The sequence below is a fragment of the Antechinus flavipes genome, chromosome 1 (assembly GCF_016432865.1).
Source record: "Antechinus flavipes isolate AdamAnt ecotype Samford, QLD, Australia chromosome 1, AdamAnt_v2, whole genome shotgun sequence".
NCBI classification, from domain to species: Eukaryota; Metazoa; Chordata; class Mammalia; order Dasyuromorphia; family Dasyuridae; genus Antechinus; species Antechinus flavipes.
This window is the reverse complement of record NC_067398.1, coordinates 584422757-584441297: the sequence shown is the minus strand read 5'-3', so window position 1 is coordinate 584441297 and position 18541 is coordinate 584422757. Positions and strand designations below refer to the sequence as shown.

The window sequence follows — 18541 nt, the reverse complement described above, 5'->3', positions numbered from 1 at the left end:
ACAAATGTGAATTGTCTTTAATTGCTACAATATATAAGTATTCTTACTCATATATCCTGTCTAAAATACTAAAAACATACTTCAAGGCAATTCACTTAATTCTCCATTGAGAAGCCAATTTCTTCAGAACATAAAGGACATTCCAAATAAATTAAAATGTAGAACATAAAATTTTGTTTCCACCTTTAAACTACTTCAAAACTTCATTATAATTTTTTAAAAAATCAAAGCAGAGCAGTTAAATGTTATCAAAGAAAAGGGGAGGGGAAAATCTTAAGAATGGTTTTTTAATTTTAGAAGACTGACATTTGTAAACCTAGACTTTCATTTTCAACAGCACTTAATTAACAAAATTAGCCTTTATTTGAAGATCAATTTTTTATGCCACTGTTGGGCTCATAAGATATGCACTTGCAATGAAATTTAATGGTGTATATATGAGAGAGAAGTAAACCTAGTCTTTTTTCAAAGAGAATTGTTTTAAAGTGTTGCTGTATGTAAGCTGGAACTTCTAAAAACTATTCATTTTCATTATCACACAGTTTTAAGATAAATCCAATATGTAAAGTATTTAAATAAAATAAGACTTATAGTCTATTTTCTAATCCAAGATAACCAGTGAGCATTGCTAAAAATAGTTAGAAAATGTCATTTTATCTAGCTTTACATTTTAAATGTGAAAAGAAAGCATTCAATTTACATCAATAATTTAAAAGTCACTTAAATAAACACCAAATTCTTTGTTGTTTTCTAGCAAACAGCATCTTCCAAAATTAGATAATAAAGTTTCCATACATAGATTTTATTTAAATTCTAGAATTTTCCCACCTATCAATCTTTTCTTAAGATTTGCCAGAGAAGACATTTACCATATTGAAACTATCAAAATTCTTAAGCAAATAGTTAAAACAAAATCTTGACTAATTATTAATTGCTACAAAATTTGGCATTAAATCAACTTGGTCAAACTTGGAAAAAAAAACTGTTTTGTTTGTTTTTCCCCCAAGAAATATCTCATTTCTAAATGCCAATGAAATTTGTGAAAAAATAAAAGGTATATTTATTAAATCTACCCTTGGCATGAAGCTATTATTTCTAAAAGGACAGATAACAGAAGGAAGATTCAAAAGCATCTCAACAAGCTAAGCTAAAATGATTAATTTAAAATTTAATTAGGGACATAAATGCAAAATCCAGCAGTTAGGTTAAAAAAATGACTTATACAAATAGAATATACAAAATATAATTTGACATCTTTCTGTATGTAAAATAACTAGGGCTTGACAATTAAACACAACTTAAATATTCACCAATGGTAAGTTAGCTAATAAAAAAATTCATCTTGTTTTGGTAGATCATGGTGATATAAATTACTATATTCTCTCTGTGAATCTTATTCAAGTCTCTCAACCATCCTCCTCCTCCCAACCAAAAAAAAAAAAAATTTAATAAGCTGCATTATGATACAGGGTTTTGAAAGAACGCCAGTGTCAAGAGTATCCAGATTTAATGCTCAACTATGTTATTCACTATCTGTTATTTTTGTTGTAAAATAATATAATGGATAAAAATCAGCGTGGCTGGCTTATTATAGGTAGCATAAAGCTTATCTTACGTGCCTAGTAATCATCAATACCTTTCTTGGGCAAAACTGAGTTGTCAAGTCAAGAATGAATCTCAATCTGGTGGAATAACTTGGATGACATTTGCAGATATGTTGTACAATTCATGTATATATTGATTGTGGCAAAACTATAAAGATTTCTATATTTTGGATGAGAAATTTTTCTTCTCTCTATAATAAATTATTTCCTATCTTGGCATTAAAAAAAAAAAAAAAACTGAGTTGTCAGGCTCACTCCACAAAGACTCTTCTGAAAAGGGATAGGGATGCCCTATCCAGCTACAGATATTGATATGATCAAGCTATCAAGAAACAAGTAACAACTATATTAAGCAATTTCTATATTCATGTCATTGTGCTGGGCTCTATGGATATAAATATGATTTAAAAAACCAACTCACATTCACAATCTGGGAAACAACAGGTACACAAATATCTCTCCCTGTATTCCAATTCATTTTCCATTCAGCACCAAAGTGATTTTCCTAAAGTGCAAGTCTAATAATATCCCTTTCCCAATAGCTCCCTAGTTTCTCCAGAATCAAAACACAAATATAGAATACAAATCCTTCATTTTGGCTTTAAAAGCCCCACATAACCCCAACATGTACTCTTCAGTTGCAATACTCTGGCCTCTAAAATTTTCCACAAACAGGACACTTTTTCTATCAACTCTAGGTGTTTTCTCCAGATGTCACTCATATCTAAATGTTCACCCTTTTCATCTCTACTTATTGGCTTTATTGGCTTTTTTTAAGTCTCAACTAAGATCTCATTTTCTACAAAAAGATCCTCTGGATTTTAGTGCCTTCCCCTTATTAATTATTTATTTATCTTGTATATGAATTCTTTGTACATGCTTGTTTTCTTCTTGTCATCCACTGATTGTAAGTAAGCTCTTTGAGAGCAAGGATTGTCTTTTGCCTCTTTTTGTACTCCCCATACTTGGCATGGTTCCTGGACAACAGCAGGTACTTAATAAATATTTATTGATTGTTGCATGTAAGCAAAGCAACATAAACCTCTACTATTTCTTCATGATTCCTCACGTGTAAAATGATAGATCTGGATCAAAAGAGAAGTTTTCATAAGTTTTAAATCATTCAATGAATCAAATCAACACATTTAATCAATATTTGCTATGTACTAGACACTGGAGATACAAAGAAAAAGTAAAAATAATCCCTGCCTCTAAGGAGATTCTTTATATTTTATGAATAATAAGTAAAAACAAAGGTACATATAAATTTAAACAAAACAGAAAATAATCTTAGAAGGGAAAAAACTAACAAATGTCCAAAAAATGTACTAAATGAATCTTAAAAGAAGCCAGAGATTCTAATTTGAGGTAAGCAGAAAGAGTATTCTAGGCATGAGGACTGAGAATGAGGAGTTGAGGATTACACTAAGGTTGAAAACTAGTGTTTAACTGAAAGAATGGCAATAATCTTGATAGTAATGGAGAGGGTCAGAATAATAAAGTAGAGACTTTCTTTTAATATCTAATGAATATATCTTACCATATACCTGATTCACCTCCTGTATCAACAATTCATGACTTACATGACCTCTTTTATGCCACTGATTAAATGCAAGTCATCACCTATAAGAAGTATCTACTCAGACCCACTGAATAACTTTCCAATGCTGTCTATTAGTGTAATCCTGTCCAAATCATAATATTCAGCTCAACTGAGAGCTGAATGAATACAAATATACACAGAGTAAATCATAAGAAGCATTAGTTTCACTGTACTTGGCACTAGTTATATAACACATGAGGAGTACAATATTCAATTTTGGACCCCACTATATGACAGACATGTAGCAAGAGAGGGAGAGATAGACAGACAGACATAGAGAATGGGAAAAGAGTATAACAAAAAAAAAAAAAGTAATATAAAGTAATTCAAAGACTGGTGATGTTTAGTATAGAGAAGAGATAGAAGATGAAAGCAAGACATGATAACTACTTTCTAAAGATTATAATATAGAGGTAGAAATAGAACTATGCTTTATGCTTTTTAATAATAAAACTAAAAGGAAAAAGTGGAAATAGTAGAATATAAGTTCCTTATTTTAAAAAAATAAATAAAACGAAACAAACATTTCAGTATAATTATAATGATTGGGTGGGGCCCTTATAGTAGAACTAGGGATCCTTACAGGGTCCCCTAACCAGGAATTGGTTTTCCTTAAAAAGCAACAAAGTTGTCTCTCAGATTTGATTGGCCCCGTCTCTCCTGACAACATCATAATCACCAAAGGTCATAAAAAGATCTACCTAACTACATGGAGTTATAGATTTCAGAGTAGATTTCTGAAGACCATGTTACTCCCCAAAATTTGCCCTAGTGACCTGACACAATTCCATAAATAGATGAGGCAAGGATATATCCACAAAAGCTAAATATTACAGTACCCTTGTTACAAATTATTTTTATGTTAAGGCAAAGTTAACTTCCTTCTTTGAATCATTCAATGATAAGAAAGAGGCTCATTTCTTTCTGCCAGTGAACTTGAGCTGGTTACTGTCTTAAATCAGACCTTTACAACCTTAAAAATTGAAGTACACTCACCTCTCTTCCTTCCCCTTTTTATTTTGCTGGGGTGGAGAACCACAAGTATATTATGATAATCAGTGAAATTTTCATATAGAGGTGGTGTGCTTAAAGTGAGTCTTGAAATCATAGATTTCAAGAGTCAGAGGGGAAGGAAGGAATGCATTACATGACTGGGTAATACCTTAATGCAAATGAATGGAGTACAAGAGATGGAATGTCTTTGTATGGAACAGAAAGTAGAATAGTAGGTTTGCAGATTTTGAAGCAAGAAGTAAGGTGTAAGAAGACTATCCAGGCAGAGGAGAATTGCAGAGAGATTTGAACGTCATATATGTGTATACACACATATGCACACATGTACATAACACATAAAGAAATGTATACACAATACATGTATACAATATACAAAAAATGATTTTCCTGAAGCTTAAATCTTACTGATATCATTACCTTGTTCCAATGGCTCCCTATTGCATGCATGTGTATGTGCATGCGCACGCAAACACACACACACACACACACATATTTATTTAAGCTTCAGGAAAATCATTTATAATGTAGTCAGTAAGCATTTATTAAGTGTCTACTTGATGCCAAGTTCAATAAGCACAGGGAATAAAAAGGACAAAAAACATTCCATGTCCTCAAGGCACATACAATCTAATGGAGCAGACAAAATACAAAAAACTATGCACAAATAAGTTATAAACAAGATAAACTTCTCTCCAAAATACTTTTTAAAAAAATTCTTCTGCATGCACTTTCCATATATGCAGATATATATTGATAAACGTTCATATTGTTCCCTCAAACAGAATTTAAGCTCTTTGAGGAGCAGGGAGTATGTTAAATGCTTTATAAATGCCTGTTGATTGATTAAAGTGGTATAAAGTTTCAAATAGTAGATGTAGCAAAATAAGAATCTATTCATAGACAGCCCATAAACTCCATTTTTACCTTCTAATATTTTGTTTCCTCTCTAGATTTTTGTGCCATCACTCGGACCTGATTTTCCTCCTCTCTGTGTGACCACATCCTTTCAAGGATGTTCACAGTGGTCAGGTCTGCTAAATTTGGATGTCCTTTGAAGTTGTGATTTTTGGCTCTCTTTTATCTCTAAATACTATCTTATTTAATGACTTCCTTAGAACCCATGGAGTCAATGTCATCTATGTGGATGATTAGCAGATTTAAAAAAACTGAGCCCAAATTATTCTAACCTCTAGCCTTGAATCTCTGTTTCCTGGATATATGAATTGGATGACCCACAAACATCTTAAATTCAGAATGATCCAAATTTAAATTCCTTTTCATCTGAAGCCATCTGAAGCCATCTGAAGCCCTCTTCTCTCCCTAACTGCCATATTACTAATAAAGACATCAACACATCTTCCTAACAGATCAAAATTGAAACCTCCGTATCCTCTGATTTACCTCCACCAGACAATCAGTTGCCACATTCTGTTGTTTCTAATTAATGATACTTCTCCTCTCCATCTGCTCCTTTCCTATGACAGTCACTGCCCAAGTGCAGGTCCTTACCACTTCACTCCTGGTCTACTATAGTCAGAAGCCTTCTCTCAAGCCTTCTACTCCAACTCAGCTTTCCTTCTCTTACTAAAGTGATTTTCTCAAAACACCATCCCTCCCTTTACTCAGCACATTACAGCACTTTCTATTATATCCAGGTCAATATGTGAAACTATCTGGTTAGCCTTTTTACCTCTTTGCAACACAGCTATTCCTTGGCTACCTTTACAGTCTCTTTACATTTTAATGCCTCCCATTGTGGCACTAGTCTTCTTGCTGTTCTCAGTCATAATGTCCCATCTCCTGATTCTGCTCCTTCTCCCTGTGTATCTCCCCAACCCTGAAATGATCTCCCTCCTCTTTTTTGACTCCTGGCTTCCCTGACCTCCTTTAAGAATCATCTCAAATCTTAGCGACAGCACAGAAAAACTTTTCTGTCTTACCCTCTTCTCCCCTCCTCCCATACACACTATTACCAGTTTCTTTCTTCTGAGATTATCTTCAGATTATCCTATATTTTTTGTTTACACAGTTCTTTTCATGTTGTCCTCCCCCATTAGAGTTCCTTGACAGTAGAAACTATTTTTGCCTTTATTTGTATTTCTCTAGTCTACTGAAAAGCACAGAATAAACACAACAAATGTCTGTTGTTTCTCATATCTGATTTTCCTCCCCACTTACAAAGCTATACCTCAGACTCTCATTTTACCTCTCTCCTACATCATTCCAACAGCCTCTAAATTGTTCTCCCTCCCTGGGTCAAATATGCTCCAACCAAGTATAATCTACGTGATGCTGCCAAATATTCTGTAAATACAGAATTATCATGACTACCACTACTACTATTACTACTACTACTAACTACTACTACTACTACTACTACTACTACTACTACTACTACTACTACTACTACACCACACACACACACACACACACACACACACACACACACACACACACACACACACACATTATATTTTAAAATATATTCACAATCTAGTTCTAACCCATATTTCCAGCCTCAATGGGCTTTCCCTCCAGCATTCTGTACTCTAGCTAGACTGGCCTTCTCTATACTTCTCAAACCTGATGTTCCATTTCTCTTCTCCCCATGTGAGATTAGCTGTCTAATGTGCCTGAAATGCACTCTTCTCACCTCTACTTTACTGTGTCCCACTCTTACTTTAAGATGTAGCTCAAGCACTATCTTACACAGGAAGGCTATGTTAATTTGGCCAATGTTCTCCTTCCTAAAAAAAAAAAAAAAACCCCAGTTTTAAATCACTTTTTATATGCTTACATTTATTCAATTTGTATTTATGTTTTTTTATTTGCTATGTGTTCTCATTTCTCCAGTGATCCTTACTAGAATGGATTATTTCACTCTCAAACTTGTTCCCCAATATTGTACCTGTGACATAGTAAGTGGTTAATATTTGTTGACTGACTTGAGACTCATAGTCTCAAGAAAATTAAAGGCAGTGTTCCACCTGTTGGATGTAGTCTTTGTATAGAATTTAAGAATCACAGGCATCAGCATTAAGACAGACCAGCAAGGGTGAGATCTATATCATGAGAAGGCAATATTCAAAGCTATATTATTACACATCCACTACATTACTGGAGAGCATTAGCTAATCAATCTTACAATTATCACCACCATTGTTTCAATGATATGCTGCATCTTTTTTCTTTCTTACTGTATTTAGTTTTGGAAAAGGATGATTCTATTGAGCTAAAGCTTTGTATTGTTATTACAATTCTTTCAAACTAGGCTGAGAGCTTGATTAATTAAGTGACAGGACATAATGGATAAAAAAAAATCTAGCACTACAAGTCTTTATATACTATTGCTCTGAGCTGGACCAGATTCAAGCATGTTTCCTGGTAGTTTGAATGATATAACAAAACAAAATTCTTATTGATCAAATAACAGTTTTTGTGTGTTTTTGTGTTTTGTTTTTTTTAAGAGAGAGATTTACTAACTTATAACAGAAGAAGATAGTCAATAACAACTAATATCTGATAGCCCCTTATTCCTGGAATGTTCTCCTTCCTCATCTTCGGTTTCCTTATAGGTCCAACTAAAATCCTATCTTCTATGGAAAGCCTTCCCAACCTCTCTTAATTCTACTGCCTTGCCTCTGTTAATCCTTCTTATTTATCCTATATATAACTTGCTTGAACATTTTTGTTTGCTTATTATCTTCCCCACTGGACTATAGGTTCCTCAAGTGTCTTTTCCTCTTTTTGTATCCCCAGCACTTAGCAAAGTGCCTGAAACAAAGTAGGCACTTAATCAACACTGACTGACAAAATGGCAGACAATATGGATATGCATTAAGGATATCTAGTTCTGATCCAGCTGAGAGAAACTCCCTCACATGAGTTCCTCATTAATTTCTACAATATAAGCTAAGCGAGCTCCTGGGGTTTGTCAGCCAAGAAGCAATGTTAACCAATTCCATTAGTCCCTTAGGCCAACAAAATCCCAATGATAAGTTCAATACTTTTAAAGATATTTATACTATGATTATTGACATCTTTCACTTTTTTAGAGCACCAAAAAATTTCTCATTATTCCTCTCCCCAAAAAACATCCACATAACAAACAAAATTTTGGAAGAAAAAAAATTGATTGTTCTTTTTAACTTTTTAAAAGAAAAACTAACCTACTTTGGAAAGGAACAAGTCTTAGGAATAAGGAATAAGCCTTATTGTTGCAACTAAAACTATGTAAAAGCCCTTGACTTTCATAGTACAAAGAGGATAATACTCAATAAAATAACACTTGCTTAACCAAAATATCCTTTTTTCCCAACATAACAATTGCTTATAGATATACAAAATTTTAAAACTTATAAAACTCCTTATATACTATTCTTTAAAAAAAAAAAAAACTAATTCTAATAATAGCCTTAGTATGTATGTAATATAAATGTCATTATCCCCATTTTGGAGATAAGCAAATTGAGCCTTTCAAAGAGGTTTTGTAAATGATGAAATTTACTTCTAAATGTCAGGTCCCAGAAATGAATGAAAATTTTTACTTATGTATTTGAATTTTCTTTCCACATTAGCACAACATCAACATTTTGTGAAGACCAGAGAGAGGTTTTGTACTGTAATATGATTTTTCTCCCCAATACCTCAATCAACTAGATAAGTCAGTCAGTTGACAAGCATTTAATAAATGCTTACTGTGTGCCAAGCACTATACTAAGCACTATGGATACAAAGAAAGCCAAAAACAATGTCCTTGACACTGAAAAGAGTACATTTTAATGATAACAATAATATGCAAATAATTAGACATATAAAATCTACATATAGGGTAGATGATGGAACATAATCTCAGAAATAAATAGCAAGGAACAAGAAAGGTCTTCTTTTCAAGAGATCTGTTCAAGTCAAGTGAATATGTATTTATTAAGTATTTACTAAGTGCCAGGGATACAAAGAAAAGCAAAAAAAAAAAAAAAAAAAAAAAAAGTTCCTGGCCTCAAGGAATTAACTTTCTAAAGGGGGAGCAATAACTATGTATGTACAAAATAAATAAACATAAATAAATGGAATAAGTATTAAAAAATTGGTATTTTTACTGAGTTTTGAAAGAAGCTAGGGTAACAGAGGTGAGAAGTAAGAGAATTCTAGACATGAGAATTAACTGTGAAAAGGCGCAAAGGATGAAGGTGAAGTGTCTTGTCTGAGGAACAGCAAATAGGCCATAACAGCTGGAGTAAATGGAAGAGAATAAAGTGTTAAGACAAGAAAAATAGGAATAGATTAGGTAATGAAGAGCTTTAAATGCCAAACAAAAGTCCTTGAATAACTTACTTAAGTTTCAGGGAGAGGGGGTTAAAAACTATAAGCTGGAGACTAGTTCTCACATCTAACAGTCCAGAGCTCTTTTTCTTAGACCACAAAGCAATTAATCAACAGAATAATCAGTCAAGAAAGAGGGTATTTTTTAAACAGAGTAATTCCAAAATGTGAAAAACTCACTCTCTGTTCCAAACCTAAGATAGTTACCTCTTTTCGCAGAAAGGAAAAGAGTATACAAATCAAAGGGTTTTTACAGACTCATCTCCCTTTTAAAGTAGGGAGTCCATGACTGGTCTTAATAATTTTATACATAAAACAGACTAAAAAATGTCTACAGATTCCTTTTAAAGTGTAAAATTTCTCTTTTTTTTAAAATTTAGATTTCACATTGATGAAAAGAAATAAACTAAGTAAAGCTATTATTTCTCATTTTTTTGTACTGAAATTTCCCTAAAGGTAATTGTGTTTAAATTTGTACAGTGTCTGGAATATAGTAAATACTTATTAAATTCTTAATTTAAAATAACTTTGATGTGTTCACATGAAAAAAAAAAAGAACTTAGATATGTTACATCAAATAAGCAGAAACTCTTCTAATCATTGTTATAATAGTTTATAGTTGTACACAGGTTTTTCAATATATACTTGCTAATAGATAGGAAATAATCATCTTTTCATAATCACCTGCTTCTCAATGGTAGTCTCATATTTTCTTTTTATATTCATATGGTAAACATTCTGTTCCTGCTTCTTTATGGCCGTTCCTTTAGAGAAGGGGTGGGGAATATCCCGCAGTCATATAAGGCCTGGGAAATCACTAGCTAAGGTAACTGAAGGCCAAGATGAGCTGAAAGTCATAACAACCTTCTCTACTTGAGTTCCATAAGTTGATAATTTTGTATGGCCCACAAATGATGTTATAAATATCCAAATGGCCCTTCGCAGAAAAAAAAAAAATGTTTTCCACCCCTGTTTTAGAGCTTACTTTTTGATTTTTTTTTCTACTTAAGAGGCATATCATTTGCAGATAGTGCTTTTTAATTTTTTCTTTGGTGGACACATTTATACAAAATGCCAGGTGTTCTCCCATCTCTTACCCCCTGCCATGATTCTTAAAGGAAGTCTGTTAAGCCTTTTACCAAACTGGGCTAAAAACACTCAACTTTAGTTCTTAAGCTACTCAATTCATACAGTACTGTTCTCAACTGATCTTACAAATTCCAGAAGCCCTGGGGGAAATTCACTGAGTACCTCACCTGAAGCATATTTTACTACAAGCTTAAAAAAAAAAAACCTGTCTATTCAGGTTTTTTAGATTTTTTTTTTTTTTTTTTTTTTTTTTTTTGGTTAATTGACACACTTTTTTTTAAAGTTCGAAAATCCAAGTGAATTTGCTCATCCTATGCTAAGCTCTTTTCATAGCACTTGATATGCCTATTTAAATCTTTTAATATAAACATAAGATGAAAATAAATTACTTTAAAGCTGGTTTAATTAAAAATAGCATGGATGAACACTATAAATCACATAATAAATCCCTAAAGTATAAATGGGTTTGCTATGAAAGAATGGGATAGAAAATTTAAACTGAACATTTTTGTCAGGTATATTATTAACAATATTGGTTAAGTAATGGTAATAGAATTAGCTAACCCTTATACAGCACTTTAAGGTTTATAAAACCTTTTACACATGGGTCATTTAATTTTCTCAACAATCCGACAAGTGCTGTTATCAATCCAATCTTAGAAGTAAAGAATTTAAGACTAAGAGGGGTTAAGTAACTTGTCCATGATCAAATGGGCAAGTCAGTAAATGTCTGAGACAGGACTCAAACTAGTTTGTGAATTCAAGCCTAATGCTCTATCCCATTATATGACCAAAACTAGTTTTAAGAAAAACATATTACCTTTGAAAATTAAAGCAAAACTAAAAGAACAACTTCAAATTATCAAATATTCAAATTCCGAATTTACAAGCATTTCTAATTAAACACACCACAAACAGTCAAGGTTTTGAGTCTTCACCAATAAAGCATAAAATAGCACAAAGGAGCAGCCATAACTATAGGTTTATTATTAAATTTATAACTTTTCTTTAGGATACCTTGAACAAATCATAATTATATATAAGAACAGATAATAAATTTGCTGATAAAAATGTCAAAAAGTTATTTGAGCTATCTTGACAAGTTAAATCATACCATATCATAGCTGAGAAGGCCACTTAATTTAACCCACAGCTAAACCAGAAATCCTTCCATGACATTCTCTACAAGTAGCCATCCAACACACACATGCACACACACACACTCTCACACACTCACTCACTCACATCTATAGGACACTGCATTTTTCTAATCCATTAGATATTTAAGCCTGTGTATGTGTGCTGTGTGTTGAGGATATGGTTCACAAAGCCATATTTATTTATCCAAAATGATTACAACTTATGAAATAAATAAAAATGATATTTTATTCATTTTGATTTTTTAAAAAATCAATTTTTTATACCTAATGGTTACAGAGTCTTAAAGAAACAGACTCCACTCAAAAGAAGTCCTGCTGGAAATGAAATTGCAAAATAATTACAACATAAATAAAAGTTCTGCACTTACCCGAGTTATGACAGTAGTCCACAGATTGGGGAATTTGCACTGTAAAGGCTATCAAATCTGGGGCTAAGAGAGATTCCGGCTTTCTACTTTCATTAAGCCATTTGCGACTGTGGAGGTCTTTGGTGTCAGAAGGGCCCTGAATTAAGGGAATCAGTTTCTCTTTTCCATTCTCACCTAAATAAAAAATTAGTGTTAACCTTTAAATTCCAAGCACTTTTCCCTTAAATATATAACTACTTCATGTTTCAATATATCTTAAAACATCAAGTTGTAAAGCATTATTATTAGTAAAATAACTAGACGTTATATCCATTATATTCATCAACTGATTTTATAATGCACTAATCTTTGTATAACAAAATTTGAAATAATCATAAATTAAATGTCCAAATTATAATCCACCTAAAACAGTTATGATTCTCAAATCATTCAAAATAAATCATCTAAATAATTTCAATAATATTTGAAACCCAAAGGTAACAAATATTAAGACAACTTAATTAGTATAAATCTTTTCTTAATTTTTAAATAAGTTTTTAGTTTTTTTCTTTTTTATTTGAATTATCAGCTTTCCCTAGTGTCCCTCTCCATACAACCCCAGAAAGCCAGGCCAAAATTTTTTAAGACAAAAGGTGTAGAGGGATGGGAGAGATCAACATAACAATATAAATATATTTCATATTTCAAAACTGGAAGTTAATGGAGTTAAGGATAAAACAAGTTTAAAAAAATAAAAGGTGATAAGAAAATTGACTGACTTCTCAATATGCATTAATTTTTTTTAAATAGTAAAATAAATTTTGTTTTTATTTTAAGGTTTTCTCACATACCACTATATTGACAGGCGACATCTAAATGCAATGATAAATTTTTCTCCCAAGCATTTCACTAACAGAAAAAAAATCTTAAAAGTGTTTTGCAGCTAGGTATATATGTATAATACATATGTATGCATGTACACACAAACTTACATCAAGATTTGATGTTAAAAAAATGTGTATATTTTCAAGAAACTCTTTAAAAAGTTTCTACAATTTTCTTCAAAATTAATCTTATAAATAAATAGAATTTTTAAAATAAAAAATAATAATTTATTAAGCCAAGTAGCATCATCCTGGCAAAATAAAAAGGGAAAAAGAGAAATAAAAATTTAAAAACCCTCTGATTCATAGGAACAATGAGTAAATTCTTGTTTCAGTAACGCTTCTTGTAAAAAGCAAGGCCAATTCTCCTATACAGGCAATAAAGTTTTACATGGTCCAGCTGCACATACCTGGGGCTTTGGCACAAATTTTTATTGATCCCACGGTCCCAGAGGCACATTTGACCAATGATGTGCTGCAGTACTTCAATTCAACATTCTGGATTGAGCCCTCAAGAGTTGGCAAGGGATTCTTAGATTTCACACCTAATAAAAGAAAACTGCAAATGTACTAGCTGGTCAAATTTAAATAATTTTTATATTCCTTCACCAAGGCATTTAAACTTAATTATGCTTTAATTATCTACCTCAGATAGTCTCATAATATTTGTGCTATGTATCATAGTTTAGTGTTTAGGAGGTGAAAGAATGCAATTTAAAAATATATGATATGTATTAACTATATTTATACAATCAACTATCAAAATTTTGTAGAAAATCAGATTATTCAGAAATAGGTAATTTTAAAAATGGTCATATATAGCTTTGATATTTAAGCTATAACCTGGGAGGTATTACATTTATTTTTATTAATTTTATCTAGATTTTAAGCAAAATTATTTTGCAAAGACAATGAACATATAGCTTCCCTAACAGTAGTCTGAAGGATGTGAAAGGATGACAAAGCAGATTTTAAAACAGTACATAATCTACATGTGAATAATTGAGGTGGCCATATATGCTTCCCTAATAAATGTTAAAAAGATTATATTTCAAGAGACCAACCAATAAGTATTTATTGAATGCCAAGTATGTGCTAAGTGGAGGATTATTTTTTAAAGGCTTAACTTCCAATTCAATTCAATATTTATTAAGTGCCTAGTATATCCTGCCACTATCCTAAACTTTAGCTATAAAGATAAATACATTGCATTCCCTCTCTCAGAGAACTGACATTCTACTTGATATGGATACTTATCCTCCAGAAGCCAGCATTTTAGAGGTATTATAGGAATTGAAGAAAGGTAGCAAAACCTGTGAGAGAAAAGCTGGAGAGCATTTGAAAGAGATCTCAAATTATGGATACCATTAAGGTAGAGGGATAAGAGGAAATGACATTATATCTATTGAAAAGTACATAACACATGAATATGTAATTCACATATATGCATAATTAAGTTTATTTAAGTATAAATGAATATGCCTGGTTACAATTCCCCTTTTTTTCCTCTCATTTCTCATATCAGTCAATTGGATACATATTATCCTTCATGCTATAGATTCTTATGAATGACAAAGTCACTGAATAAATTTTTAATTATTGGTTATAACTATATTAAACATTAAAAATCATTTCCATTTCCTTTCTAACTCTAGCTGTTATTCATTGATCCCATATGTTTCTTTTATTTGCCAGAGCATAAGATCATACATTTATGGGTGGAAGGGACCTTAGAGATCACCTAGGCTAATTATTTTTATAGACAAAGAACTGAAGCCCAGAAAGGCTCCTTGACTTGTCCAGTGCCTTGCAAACAGTTAGTAGTAGAGCCAATACTTGAACCCAGTAGAGCCAAATTTGAAATTTGTTACTCTGACACTCTTATTGCCAATAATTTAATTCAAAATGAGAAAATGCATTTCTAAATGTAGAAAAATGATTATGTAAATTTGTGATACATTTCCTATTCTTTTTTACAACTTGGCATCTATGACGATATAATATCATCTAAAGATTCAGCATGTCCTGAAGAGTATGAAATAAGACAAAATTAAACATTCAACTTTCTTTTACTAGGAATTGGCTGCTTAAATACCTCCAATGTTCATCTATAATAGGAAAATATCAAGCCCCAAAGAAGTAAACAGCATTGTATAAAGTGTGATATATATTATATATATATATATATGCTAAAGAACCCATTCATTTTTCCCATTCCCATCAATAGAAAAATTCATTTGCACACAGAAACTTCCCAAATTATTGTCTCAAAAACTTTTCATTACAGTCAGGATTAAAAAGCTGATGTTGGGACATATATAAATGCATCTTAGTAGATCAATTTAATTAACTTTATTTGTGATCATTTATCGTGATTTTTATTACACTCGGCACTTAAAAAGTGCTTTTACACTTAGAAAATAAAAATACTCTGCCATTGGTCATAAAAAAATGAGTTTGGTGGTTTCATACTAGTCTATATCTTAATATATATCTGGCAATTATCAAACTATCTGACACAGTAAAGTGTTTTTATACTCTTTCCTGATAAGAGCTTCAGAAATAAAGTAAAATAGCAGAGATGTCAAGTTAAAAACCAAATGAAAGACCTGCAAAAACAGGCTTACAAATACCTGTCTACACATTTTTGATTCAGCCTAATGTCAACAATATTTAATATCTCTATTTTTTAAAAATGCACTTATTGATACATATTTTATAGAAATGTCTATACATGAAATATTAGTCAGATTTTATTTTGAGGCAAACTTAAAAAAAAAGGGGTCTAAAGCTAACATTTTTAAATTATTACAAATTCAAATAATGGGTAAAGAGAATATATTATAATAAAATCCAGATTTCCCATTCTAATAGAAGACAAGAGTTGTCCATGAAACTCTTTGTATATTCCTCCTCTATAGCATATTAATTTTCAAAAGTATTCAATAATTAAGGCAAAAGAGAAGATAAAGAAAAATGAATAATTAAGATAATTGTGGATTAAAGCGTAACAAATTGTTAATCTCTCATGTTGATACCTACCTTAACAGGGAAAAGTGATGCTAGGAAAATAGTAAAATTAGCAACTAAATAAGTAAAAAAAAATTTTTTTAAAAGGGGGGGAAGGAATGAAAATACTTTTATTCCAATGAACATAAAGAAATATAGTTAGATGAAAATCTCACAGAAACTTTTTAATAAAATCATGTAAATATGTATGTGCACAGTACACATGAATTTGTACTTGAGATTGACAGAACTATTCAATATTTATGAACCAACATTTATTAAGTGATAGACACTTCACAAAATTCTGGAGATTAAAAAAAATTCATGGTTCTGCTCCCAAGGAGCTCACATTCTAAAAAGAAATAACATGCAAACAACTCTGCATATATAAGCTATATGGATGCGCACACACACACACACACACACACACACACACACACACAATAAATGGGAGATAACTGCAGAAAGAAGACAATGTTGTGAGAGATTGAGAAAAGGCTAATGTGAAAGATGGAATTTGAGCTGAGTCATGAAGCCAAAGAATCTAAGAGATGAGTTGAGAAGCAAAAGCATTCTAGACTATGAAAAGACATGGAATTAAAATATACTATTTTATAGTATAGTATATATATGTAGTATAGTATATATATATATAGTATATATTATACTTAAACACACACACATATATATATAAATATATTATACTTAAATACAACTAATGATTTTTTAAAAAATATTAAATTCAAAGTAAGAACTCCCACTCTAGAAGGAAAATAAAAAAGGACCTAGGGCAAAATCTTGGGAGTAAACAAAATGTTCAGAGGGCATGACTAGAAAGAAGATCTAATAAAAATTCAGAAGGAGTGATCACATGAATGAGGAGAATTAAGAGATCGGAGGGTATTAAGAAGAAAAGGTGAAATGGAATCACTTGTGCATTAAAAGTTTATGCCCTGGCAAGGAGTTAATATGAAACAAAGAAGAGATGATATGGAAACGCATCAGAGTAATGTGATATGAGAAAGAAGAGTGAAAGAGGAGCTCTGAGCACATAGCTTTAATTTTTTCAATGAAATGAGGCAAAGTTCCCAGCTAATAATGTAGTGATGAAGAGCCATGTAAAATTTGTGGAGAGATGAAAAGTTTTGAAAAGTTTCTGTGGTAAGTGGGAAAATTAATTCATTGAGGAGGTATTAAAAAATTGTGCCCTGTGTACATTTGAAATTAAGCAACATAAATCTGCAATAAATCATTTAGTTTTCTCCAGCTCCATCAAGAGAACATTGGTAGGAAAAACTGTAGTGAATGAAGTGAGTAATCTAAAGATGAAGCCTGTCAGAATAATTTGGAAGATAGAGTAAAGCTACTCAAGAGTAGAAGATAGTGTAAAGTTAAACTGGCTCACCAAGGGATCAAAATGAGGAAGAAAGAAAAATGTGACCAGAGCAAGAATGATGGTCTGGAAAAAACTAAGGGATCAAAATATTAGCAGTCTCTCTAAATTCTTGAGGATGACTGAACATAGTAAATGAGGATGAAGAACAAATTTTACAAATTTGTTTACTTTGCTTTACAAAGCAAAGGAAGAGGTGAAACAATAACAGATAAGGGAAGTTCAGAGTTTGTAAATATGGAAGTAATGTTTTTGTGGCTGATGACAAGATCAAGAGTATCTTTACGGCTGAAGTAGTATGGAGTAGTAGGTTGTTGGAATCCTTACTAACTGCTAACTAATTAGAGTTGATCTAATCTTACAAGAAGATGTTTTGGCCAGAACCTGAAACAAGGTACTAAGTAGAACTAATTAATACAAGGCTTGTGTTCACACCTTTACTCATTGGAGTTCAATGAGTTCACACCTCCCTTGAAGCTCGTTGGGCCAGAGAGCACTATGGGAGAAAACCCATAATCCCATTCTCTCAGAAGAGTCAGATAAAAGGCCAGCGATGAGGGATCTATGGCAGAATACATTATTTCCTCTTGGCTGGCTGGTCGCAGAAGGGATTTCAGCAGAATTACGCCAGAAGCCTTCTCTTCAAGGCAAGACAGATTCAACTTGGTACTGGCTCTGGAGGCTGAAGAAAGCAGAGGCAGAAGCAAAGGACAAAGCGGCAAGAGCTCTTGGAACCAAGCAGAGAGATAGGCCTCTAAGCTAACCGGGCTATATTGGAGATAATAAAAGATCTGAACTTTTATCACCTGGCTGTGTTTTGAGAAGAACTAGATCACAACAGTAGGTTATATGAAATGGATAAACTAAAGAACTAGAATATTACTACTTTTATGGGAAACCATGGAAAGTCATGGGACACTTGAGAAAAGATAAAAAAAAGTCTGGAATAATTCTTATAATGAGGGGAATAAATCACTTTGGGAAATATAAAAGAATTCTTCTGCTGCAGTGATGGTCCAGCTGAAATTATATGACATGAATCGGTAAAAGAACCAGTCAACCCAATTATATGGCTTTCTTCAACTTTATTCAATAATACGTGAATGGAAGCAAAGG

At 32.0% G+C, this 18541-nt stretch overlaps 1 protein-coding gene across 2 annotated transcripts in view; it reads right to left on the bottom strand.

Moving 5' to 3' along the window:
- Positions 1 to 18541, bottom strand: part of VPS13B (vacuolar protein sorting 13 homolog B) — a 1012351-nt gene that overhangs the window by 724818 nt on the left and 268992 nt on the right. For both annotated transcript variants that reach the window (XM_051970918.1, XM_051970917.1), the window contains 2 exons: positions 13434 to 13568; positions 12161 to 12334 (listed from right to left, as the gene is read on the bottom strand). In XM_051970918.1, the coding sequence (XP_051826878.1) occupies positions 12161 to 12334; positions 13434 to 13568 (309 nt within the window). The remainder of the gene's footprint in view (positions 1 to 12160; positions 12335 to 13433; positions 13569 to 18541) is intronic.